This window comes from Branchiostoma floridae, chromosome 6 (genome assembly GCF_000003815.2).
Source record: "Branchiostoma floridae strain S238N-H82 chromosome 6, Bfl_VNyyK, whole genome shotgun sequence".
Taxonomy (NCBI): domain Eukaryota; kingdom Metazoa; phylum Chordata; class Leptocardii; order Amphioxiformes; family Branchiostomatidae; genus Branchiostoma; species Branchiostoma floridae.
Genome location: NC_049984.1, coordinates 1,821,889 through 1,833,275, shown reverse-complemented (window position 1 = coordinate 1,833,275; position 11,387 = coordinate 1,821,889). Strand labels below are relative to the sequence as shown.

Genomic DNA, 11,387 nt, shown 5'->3' with positions numbered 1-11,387 from the left:
ACCTTTCCTATTGGACATCTGAAATTGTCTTCATTCATAGTTAGAGTATAAAAGACCTGGTTTCTTCCAGATCTCTTCAGTGTCACTGACGAAGGATAGTGGATTCTATCCGAAACGTCTGACCGTTTCAAAACCATATCCAGTTGCTTGAGTAACTATTTTTGGCGTATCTTATTACCTGGATGTCTAACCTACATTGACGGATCTTGATGTGTGGTATATACTCATCACAGAGTCTGTCACACTGTTGCTTACAGACAATTGGTAACCAGGTATGATCGTATAATAACACAAAGTTATTGCGCTTATTAATGGAAGTTTATTTGCAAGTTCGTGCCCGAGGGCTAATTGCAAGTACATGTACATGGTATACAAATAGTGACAATGGACAGCCATAAATAATATTCTAATCTAATACTAGTGTTGGCTATTTCTAAACAGTTTGGGTTTGACTTCTTTTTTGGAAGCAGAGGGAGACGAAAAGCCCCACATTTTCTAGAATTTGTGGGTTCTGCGATTTCAAGAGAAAAGTAGCTTTCTGTTCGTCTGTCAATGTGGGGAAGTTGGGATAATACTTTGTGACTTCTCTAAACAGAGTGATTCTTTCGGTTTCGTTGAATGAACATTTGGAAATGAAGTGTTTAATTAATATTAAAGTTACATCTGTTTAGTGGCAGGACACAAAGTACATGGAAGAAGACATTTATCTGTACGCACTGTATCTTTCACACAGTCCGCCTGGGGTCGCGGCTGTACTACTACCTTCTCTGGGCTTCGTCTGACACATTCACAGGGGCATATTACTTGTCCAAAAAAAGTTAAACACGCCCGAGTGTCAACCGTATTTATTGCTATATGACGTATGGTCGCTGTATATTCTAATTTTTATGTCTTTCCTGTTGTTATAAAGATGAATGAGCGGCTACGAAGCAACCTTGACACATAGGTGCAGTTGATTCTGTTGGCGACGGTTGCGACCCTTTGCCCTGATAAATAGTCACAACAAGTCGTTCCGACGATATGCCATCATTATATATAGGAAGTTGTTTAACTAGGGAGCATGAGAATACGGAATGGTCGTCGAATGACCAGTTCTGGTGAGAATATGCTCATAACATGTAAAAGACACAGTGATATAGCAGCTATTCGCAGCAAGGAAAATATTGTTGCGCACTAGTACTTCTTATGCAAATCATACGCACCTCATACGGAATGGATTGGCTAAAGTCGTAATTCATACTCCAGATGTGCGTGACGTTTAGCCTAATACGGACCGCATACGGACTTGAAAACATACGCAAGTGTGACAGTATCCATAAATGAAAGTCAGGACCTCATTTGTGTCATTGATGATTAAGGAGTAGTCACATGAGCGTATATACATTTTGTATCAATTCCGGTATGGAATTAATAGCCTCTACCAGGCTCCACAGGTAGCTGTAAAAATAGAATAGTAGAAATTGGACAAATATCATGCCAGACGAGGAGTATGTCGGCCAGCTAACTCCTCTGCATCGCACAATAAGACCGCACCCTACGGACCGTTACTGTTAGAATAACCTTTGTGCAGATAAGAGTTTCATAGTTTGGAAAACTTCTGTTATTCAGGTGGAGAAGATGATCAAATGATACGACTTATGCAAATGATGACCTTATGTGCATAATCAATGCGAAGTCTTTATCATTTGGCGAAGGTATGTGGTCTCTGAATTCAACGTTCATGTACTATTTGGAAACTGCCACCTTCCGAATGTCTTAGAAAGTGCACCTGTATGGTTTGGGCAGCTTGCCAGGCTAGGTATGAACGTGACGCACATCTCACTACAGACAACTTCATTTTGTCATTAATCAAAATAGTTGTTGTTTATTGCGAAAAATTCGTGGCAGTCAAGTTACCAAAACGACTCCCAGAAAGCAACCACACACACACGCACGCACACACACACACATAAACACACACACACACACACACACACACATAACGTTACACACACACACATAACGTTACACACACACACACACAAACACAGAGAGGGACACACCACAGACACACACACACACACACACACATCCACCCCATGTAGCTATTTACAGTAGGTATGTCATGGTGAGGAAGCATACCTGTATGGTTTGGGCACATTGCCAGGCTCGGGAGGAACGTGACGCAACATTACCATGACAACCCTTAACTGGGCGATGTATGCAATTTTAGCTGTCAGCACAGGCAGCTGCATTACTCTGAATATCTATCACGATTCATTCAAAAATCCGTAGCTACACGAAGACATAAAGAAACGCATAGACGTACACGCATACACACACACGTACAAAACGCTCCTGCTCCCACTCCGACACGAAGTCAAACATGTACGTACACACGCTGATATACGCACACATTACTGACAACCCTACTCACTGACTCACTAACTCACTCCCCCTTTGCAGTGTAGTCGCAATATCACTAGACTTTACAGAAATGTTTGTGCCTATCGTGGGAACAGGCGAGTTAAAACTTCAAAGGCGTCACCACAGAAGACAACAAATACAGAATTTTCAATGGACAAATCAAATCATACCCGGAGCTCGTCACATACTGTAAATGCAGAAACTTTCGCGGTGGTTTAATGTTCACGGTTTTCGCAGCGGCCGCTTCACCGCGAAATTAAAACCACCGCGAACTTAAATGCATTTACAGTAAATGCGAGACTATTGTCAACAGGATGATTGGCCAATAAAAAAATTACAAACAATGTAAGATATAGCGGAGAAAGGATCGACCGAGCTCAAATTACCGATGAAACTTTCTGTGTCAGCTTTAGTTTTACTGAGAAACAACTATTTTCTCTGACGTCGTTATTCAGAAACAACGGTCGTTTGAGAAAAGGTGATCCCGGCTGGTAAAGCGGCGTTTCAAGCACTTGTATCAAAATGACATTCAACTTTTAACTCTTACACTGAACGAAAACCATAAAATCGATTTGGCATGGCCTCATGAGTCATGCTGCCTAAAGCGTAAAACGTACGAAAGACGCGATGTTGACCATGTATGGCAAAATCCTCGTGGCTAATGATAATGATGCCTGGAGGGGAAATTCCACAATATCATAACAAAGGAGGTTCACAGCGCCTATATTGATGATCATGTGTCTTTCTACGGGTGTATGACTGAAGTTTTTTTTCTTAAGGAATATGCAGAACACTTCTGTCGTCCTTGCTTCTTCAAGAGTCATGATTGCATCGTTTGGGTTGATGATGAGTTGAGCAGCATGCAATTCTATAGATAGTATCTCAGTACCTGCCCATTACGTATCCCTGTTGACGACACATGTGTCGTCGCATTGTCCCCCAAATAACCGCGATACGTTTTGCATACGCTGTCAGACAAAGGCGGGTCTTAAGGGCCGCACCTTCTTTGGCCGCACCTTCTAATTTATTCATCAGATCAAACATAAAGAGTTGTTTTCTACAAGACAGATCACACCGAGACCGAGAGAGAACCACCGACCTCACCTTCCCTAACAGTGAGCGTCCACAGACATTCGCCAGCAACAGACGCCGGACATTCTATCACGGTGAGCAAGTTACGATAAAAGCTAAGGGCACAACCCGCCGTACGTGCAATTTGTCCGCACGTTTTTTTTTTTGGAGGCCACGTCCGCCACGTTTTTCTGAAAACGTTCAGGCTGTACAGGGCAGGCGCGTCGCCCGTACTGGCACGTACGGGGGGCGAATCCCCAGCCCGATGGCAGACAAAGCTTTACCTGCACGTAAAGTTCTACGGCGTGTCTGCGTGCTCCCAAATCCGTCGGATTCCCTACGAGTTCGTACGGAGGCGGTACTTACCACTTACGGATCCCAAAAGATTGCCCATGTTTGGCAGGTAGACAGCACGTATTTGCACGTACGGCGGGTTGTGCCCATAGCTAAAGAAAATAAAGTAGCTAGACGTATTCAAACGTCAGTGTCGTTACATCGGACTGATCCAGCTCTGCCACGTTAACATATACTGTACCATTAATTTCCGTCGTGTTGTTGGTCTTGTATGTTGCCCACGAGATATAATCAGTGCGAGTTGCTTTTTGTAACCCCTCTGAAAAGCCTGTACGATGATCCGTAAAAACGGATCTAATTAGATATTCGTTGTTCCGACTTTCGTGGCTGTTACCTCAATACTGGCCCATCCAAAGCGCAGTGATACGCGAATTGCATACACCGTCGAATTGGTTGCCGTATTATAATATGTTATGTACTGTTTTTCAAAAGCCCAAGCTTAAGTTTGTAGCAGAATTGTAGCTTTTATGGCTGACTGAAGTGGAATAGAAAAGGTTGACTGCGTCCATATAGCAGAGCCCATGTTCCAGTACATTCCGTAATCAGTCTGTACGTGTAAAACTGGTTCTGAGCTGTTGTTTGTGCTGCCTGACGAACCCGCTGGCCAGAAAACGCCTAATCAGCTCGCTACTTACTGGCGAAATACTTAGCGTCAATCCTTCCCCAGCCCCAGTGTGCATTTTTACACATGTCCAGGAAGATTAGCAGTGTACAATTTTGTAGAATTTTGTATCACAGATAATGGACTAAAGCCTCTCAAACCCCGCCCGTGCTTCTTCGCTGTCATTCCCCATTGTGACTTCTCCCTGCCCCAAACCCCGCCGGTCCGGTCACGCCGTTTCCCCCCAGATATGCTACCCTGGACCTCGTCCGCCCTGCCATGCTATCTGTTTTGTCAGACCGTTTTTCTCCTGGAATGTCCACAACGGCGTCACCCTGACCAAGGCCCTGTCCGCCCTGGGCAGCAACGTCGCCCTGTCCAGGAGTCCTGTCGAACCGGTTCCCCCAGAGACCCTACCCAAGACCTCGTCCGCGCTGCCATGCTATCCGTCTTACCATGCAGTTTTGCAGAGTGACTACAGGGACGACGCCCTGTCCAGGATCTAGGACCCCGTCGCCCCTGCCACGCTGTTTTTCCCTAAAGACTTCATTGTTGTCTGTCCTGCTAGACCGTTTTCTCCAAGTGACCACAACGGCGTCTCCCTGCCTTGGACCCCAGGACCCAGTACGCCCTGCCACACCCCCTTCCTCCAAAGGCCACAGCCACGCCAACTTACCCTGAGAGCCAGACAGGACCGGGTAACTAGCGAGCTTTGTTCGGGGACCCAAGGCAGTCAGCCCGCCGATCTCACATTAGCGCTCTGGGGAGTTAAAGCCCGAAGGACTTATCGCTACCCTAAAGCAGGTGGACCTCATCGGGCTTAAACTCCCCGGGGCGCTAATAGGAGATCAGCGGGTCTGACTGTCTTGGGTCACCGATAGCTACCCGATCCCGGCTGGCCCCCAGGGTACGCCACCTTGACCCAGACCCGGGCGCGCGCCCTGCCTGACCAACGGAGACCAGGCCGGTACAACCAGTCTTGTCGCATGGTGTACTATTTGCATTCCAGCACGATACTTATAAGCCTTAGGCAAGAAACACAGTCATTATCCCATGTCGGGCCGTGGAGGTCATGTCTCACCCGTAGCATCGGCCACAAATACGCCAGCCCAAAGGTTGCCTTTTGTATGCATCCATTCTAGCATGTCATTTGGAATGTACCTAGTCATTAATAACTGAATATAAGCAGTATCTGGGAGATCAGTTCTGTCCATGTACCTAGTCATTAATAACTGAATATAAGCAGTATCTGGGAGAATCAGTTCTGTCCAACACAAACATGGTTTAATTTTGCGATAGAAACCGACCTTTTTCGGGTATAGCTACCTATTTTCAATTCATGCCGCTCGTGGATTAAAATTACCAGCTCATCTCATACCAATTGTTCCCATTAGCCAACCATGGGCTACAAGATGTTCCTGGGGCTGTGCACCCTCCTGACGGTGCTGATGGTGGACCAGGCAGACTCGTTCTGCTGCCATGCTAAACTGCACTGTACTGGGTGGTGTTGGGGCCGCCGGTGCACCGGCCGCTGTCTAGATGGAACGCAGGTAAATATCTTTCTTTGTTGCAACTTTGTTCCAACTAAACAAAAGGAAACAAAATGCCTCTCCAAATTTTGATTGCCCATTGCCCAGAGGGGGGGAGAGAGAGAGAGGGAGAGAGAGGGGGAGGGAGGGAGAGAGAGGGGGGAGGGAGGGAGGTAGGGGGGAGGGAGGGAGGGTTGGCGGTAGGGAGGGAGGGAGGGAGTTAGAGAGAGAGAGAGAGAGAGAGATGGAGTGGAGGGGGATGGAGTGAGGTGTTCTTGTTATATAAACGGACGTGTGCGTCTCCACCAAACACAGGGATCACCCTTCTGTGGAATCGGGCACTGCAACTGCTTCGGATGTAACTGCTACGGGGGCTGCAGACACAGTAAGAGGTAAATTGCGTTGAAAATCATTCCGATATATAAGTAGACATGACCTTTTGAGCAGTCCTGTTATCTAGATATCCGTTAGATATGGTCTCTTACCAAAATCAGTTTGAAATGTAACCTGCAACTTACCGTTGAGTCGCCATCAGGTATCCGACATCTCCGTACCTTTTTTAGCTATAAGCTAGCAAACAAATGGTTATTGTTTTTGTCGAGAAGGTCTGTGTTTTCGGTGCTGTTAGTGTGTGAATAGCTTAAGTCGTAGATGGATTTTATGAGATTTGGTAGGTGGGTGGGGTCTGGAAGATGGGGCAATTTCGACAATAAGTCTCTAAAGTACTGCAGCGGACCTTCAGGCTTAGACATGCCATAGTCGTTATTTCAAGGTGTTATAGAATATAACTCGTGAATCAGAAAACACCTTGATGAATAACAATACTATGTACCTGATTGTTCACAAGGGATGTGGTCGAGGATGCACGCAGCCTCCTTGACATGCTGCGCAGAGAAGAAGAGGACATCGCCCCAGAGGGGAGCGTCATGGCTGGTCGTGGGTTCGAGCACCACGACAAGGACGAGGACCATAAGCTGTCCAAGCAGGAGGCTCTGGGGATGCTGGAGGCTATGGCGGAAGTTGACGTCTCCAAACTGCCCGATGATTGGTTCGAATCCATGGACACCAACAACAACGGGTTCATTGACCCTGATGAGTATGATAAGGACTTGGCCAAAACCTTGAAGTAGCTCCGAAAGCCGGAGGTAAGAAACATCTACAGAATATGTCTCCAGCATGTTAAGTTCTTGGGTTAAGACATTATATATATTAGACCCTTCACATTCACCAAGTTGGTAATAGGGCATGTCTCACTCACTCACTCACTCACTCACTCACTCACTCACTCTCTCACACTCAATCAATCAATCAATCAATCAGTTAATCTATTAATTGTTCCAATAACAACAATAGAATGAGTAGCATCTAAGTATGGTCCTCATTTTGCTCAACATTTTACCAAACGTTTGTCCTATTTTCCAACAGAACCCGGAATGGCGATGGTCCCACCGCATGCTGCTTACACCGAGCACCATCCTGGCCTTCCGAACGTGACTGCAGATCAGCCACATAGAGCTTAGCTGCATTTGCCTCATTTAACCATAGCAGGGCTTGTGAGTGGATATCAAATTTCTCCATGAAAATTCAATAGTTTGGTCTTGCGATGATGAAGAAAAATGAAATCACAGTACATCAGTCTCTGTGTGTGTCGAGGGGGACCATTAGTAAACGTTCAGTTATATATCAAAAATGAGGAAAATATATTTCGTTGTTTAACATCTTAGGATTACCATTATGATCATGATATGTAACAGGTCATCACCATCTCTGAAGGGACCCATAACGTGAGTAAGCATATGCCCAAGGCACACACACACATGCTAAATTCCAGGTCTGTTTTATTATACTATTAGGGTACAGGAGGCAAAAATATAACCTTTTTATCCGGAAATGGCAAAAAAAAGAACTAAATGAAATAGCTCTAAAGGCCGGCTAAATTAAAGAGAAAGACAAATTTGGGGGTACTGACCCACTCTATCAAACTTCGAGTTATTTGGCCCCTCAAAGGAAAACGATGAAATCATTTTATCAAATGACAGGAGCAGGAGATGAAACAAGACATAAAACAACATTTCCCCCATACCACTGGTATTGACTGAAACATAGTCTCAGTGCAACAGTCAGTGGATAAAATCAGTAGCCTTTCAGCTATGAAATTGAGATAAAAATGAGGAGAGCAAAAGACAGAAAAGATCTGGTTGGGAAAGTTCCGTGTTGCAGCTGTAACAAAGAAAGCCCAAAGCATATAACAGTAAATATTAGTTCATAGATTTTAACCGATTGGTTCATATCCGTCTCACAGTATCTGCAGTAGATGAAAGGGCTCCTACAACTTTCTCTGTTTTTTTTTCTATTTCTACAAACTGATAAAGTTAAACTTTATAATCGTCATCTCTGGATTTCTTCACTAAGTACAAGCTCGTGGAACGGAAAACGTCTACCTTTTCATTCCATAACATTTTCAATTCTGCCTTTGTACAACTTTGTGGCAACTCGAATGACACCCTTATCTTCCTTGTTTGTCTTTTTATGAGCCCAGAGACCAGCTCTTGCCGCTCTATGTAATCAAGATTTCTTGCAATAAAAGGAAATGCATGATTCCATACCTTGTCATTGAATCCATTCTTTCACACGTGACTGAGCTGAGGAGAGTGCATAAACTTTTGCATTTCATGCAGGATAAAATGGTGAAAATATGGATGTTAGCGGTTTAAAAAGATAATTTAGATGCAAACATTCAAATGCTTGGAAATTTATTTGCGGATAATGTTTATCATCAAATCATTTAGGGACAGATCTCACATTTTCTAGACATGGTTCCTGCTCGTTACTACATACTTTTCAGGTTAGTCTAGCCAAAGTTAACCAAGAGAGTGTGTTATCAAATGCCTTGCAGGCTGTCAACACCAACAGGACATTATAGGGCAAACATGTTTTACATGATAATCATAAGGAGTAAGTCCCAGTGTAGCACTCTCACTATACACGACAATATGGAGCTGCTATAAGCGTGATTTAGTGAGGCTAGCATGGTGACAAGCAGAGTTTTAGATGACTAGCTGAAGATTCTGTAGGATCTTAATTGTAACTAGAGGAGAGCCAGCTGATCAGTTTGACAAGCGCTTGACTTTCGGATGAATGGCATCAGTGTGACACGAGGGGCACATATTAGTGCTTACCACTCGTTAAAATTGGTCGAAAAATGAATCGGCTTTATTTTCAGTGAAAAGTAACGTTACCTGTTTGTTTAGGAAAATTCGTCTTTTAACCATAGCCAAAAAATGGCAACTTATTATTTTCGGTCCTATTGGTTTTACATCACAGGGCAGGTAACAAAAACTTTACCAGTAACGTTTGTTACAACAGTAGACTTTACCCTGTTTTCTTCAAAGGACTTACCTTATTGACTACATCATTTAGGTATAAGTGGACGTCCCTGGGGACATTTAACAAGCGGGCAGCTTTCTTAGACCAGGTCAAATAGAAAGCTTAGACAGTATCGAACAATGGTAACGTTTGTTACAGTCATTTCTGTGCAACATTTTGGTCAGCATGGTGGGATACAAATGATCAACAACCCTTTGTTGTTTCTTTAGAAGGCCAGAAAAACTGTACAGTATCACAAAAACGGCCATTTCTAGTCTTATACGTGTATAATATAGCCGTGGCAACCATTGTACTCGTGGTGATAACGTTTGTTACCGAATTTGACGACAGGCATAAACCACCTCACACAGCCTCCAAGATCAGTGACGGGAGCGATCTGGCGTAATCAGGCAAAAGGCCTGGTAGCCGGTTTTACCTGCCGAACAATCATTCTGGGAACTGAATTATTACATTTGGGGCTACTATTTGAATTCTTCGTTTCTTCTCAGGCGACAGCCATTTTTAGGGGGTGAAATCCCACCCGTGGCTATAATAATCTTCCAAGCCATCAACCAATATGAATGTTGTGGTTTATCTTTTGTAAAACACTACAGGGGCTGTGGAAAAATGAAGGGACCAGAGATGTTGTCTATAATTTGCTGCATATCAAGTCGTAAAGGCAGGCGACAGCATTTTTGACATTTAAATGAGAACGAGCCTATCACAAACATAAAGGATACCCGTGGAAATGGTTATATATAATACCAACTTTGTTATACATGTTTATGTAGACGCTGTAAATATCCAAGCTATGAAATTTGTTTTATGCTGTCATCAAATAATGACAGGTGGAGGCTTGAGATCTTAAGATTGCTCGGCCGGTAAGATGTCTCATAACAAAACGACCTGTGCTTCAAGTGTCAACAGCAAAGTTTGGAAGATGAATCACCAATGTTGTTTAGTGTAGTCTAGATGATTATCAGAATAATTATAAATTAGCACGGTTCAACGAAACATCATGGGCGCGAGGTCGGTTTACGATGGGAACGCTGCATGCTGGCGGCCCGCCCAACATCCGCAGGCGAGTGGCGAAATAACTCCCGACCAGAGAGACATATGAAAGACGCAGTAGAAGAAGTAAAAGTAACTGTTACCTGGTAGGAGACCTTTTGTGTGACTACGGAGGTACTAGCGGGTTACAAATGGCCCACGGGCGTCGACTAGGAGATTTGAAATAATTTGAACGTTATTCCAACTTTTTAAATATTTCCCCAGTTGCGTAAAACTTCACCTCTTGGGTCCCAGCCAGAAACTGTCACAATTTTGCCCGCCAAGATCTACTTGGATATTATCGAAAACATGTTTCCCATGAAAGCACCAGATTGAACATAACAAATCTCGGTCACCAGTTACTGCCGACGGTACAGTCAGCCTTTGTTGTTCTTTGTTCTAACGGCAGATGCGCGTACAGGCCTGCGGCGTGGATTAATAAAGGTCATGTTGCCTTTGGAATGTGGTGCTGTTGGGCCCTCTTCGTTACCTTTGCCAGAATGGCAAGGTTATGTTTTAGGCTTGTACGTCTGTCGGTCTGTCTGTCTGTCTGTATAAACAGCATAACTCGAGAAGCCTTGGATGGATCCTGATGATATTTAGTAGGTGGGTAGAAGTCTGGAAAACGAAGGTCAAGTACAATAATGGGCCCCCTAGCGGCTTGCTAAGGTACTGCAGCGGAACCTTGATTTTTTATATCTCGTGTTCTGGACATGCTGTGGTCAACTTGTGTTTGCGCCGTGCCCATCGTGTCTATCTAATAGATCAAGGGAAGGGGGATCGATGACAAGTAATCATGGGACCGAGGTAACATATACCACCGATGTTATGAAAACTAAAACCGCTTGCACACCTTAGTGCAGCGCCGCGTACGTCCCTCTGTATAATAAAGATACGATGAGCGAGCGCCAGTAAGACGTATATTATGTAGTCACTGGGTAGACAATACACCAAAGTATGGACGCGCGCCAACGGACCCTGTTCACCACATCTATCTCGGATCCGTTGCT

General features: G+C 44.4%; 1 protein-coding gene across 1 annotated transcript; it reads left to right on the top strand.

Moving 5' to 3' along the window:
* Positions 1–2,420: 2,420 nt before the first annotated feature.
* LOC118418619 lies at positions 2,421–8,564 on the top strand. Its single transcript, XM_035824617.1, has 5 exons — positions 2,421–3,572; positions 5,827–5,982; positions 6,277–6,353; positions 6,809–7,107; positions 7,387–8,564. Exons 2-4 carry the CDS (start codon positions 5,833–5,835, stop codon positions 7,089–7,091), a joined length of 510 nt encoding a protein of 169 aa, XP_035680510.1. The 5' UTR covers positions 2,421–3,572; positions 5,827–5,832; the 3' UTR covers positions 7,092–7,107; positions 7,387–8,564.
* Positions 8,565–11,387: the final 2,823 nt, after the last annotated feature.

What these genes read in the sequence shown, in the direction of transcription:
- LOC118418619 (XM_035824617.1), top strand. Translation starts at nt 5,833, where the DNA reads ATGGGCTACAAGATGTTCCTGGGGCTGTGCACCCTCCTGACGGTGCTG. An exon ending in GCTGTCTAGATGGAACGCAG is followed by an intron (nt 5,983 to 6,276) that starts GTAAATATCTTT and finishes CACCAAACACAG; the next exon opens with GGATCACCCTTCTGTGGAAT. An exon ending in GGCTGCAGACACAGTAAGAG is followed by an intron (nt 6,354 to 6,808) that starts GTAAATTGCGTT and finishes ATTGTTCACAAG; the next exon opens with GGATGTGGTCGAGGATGCAC.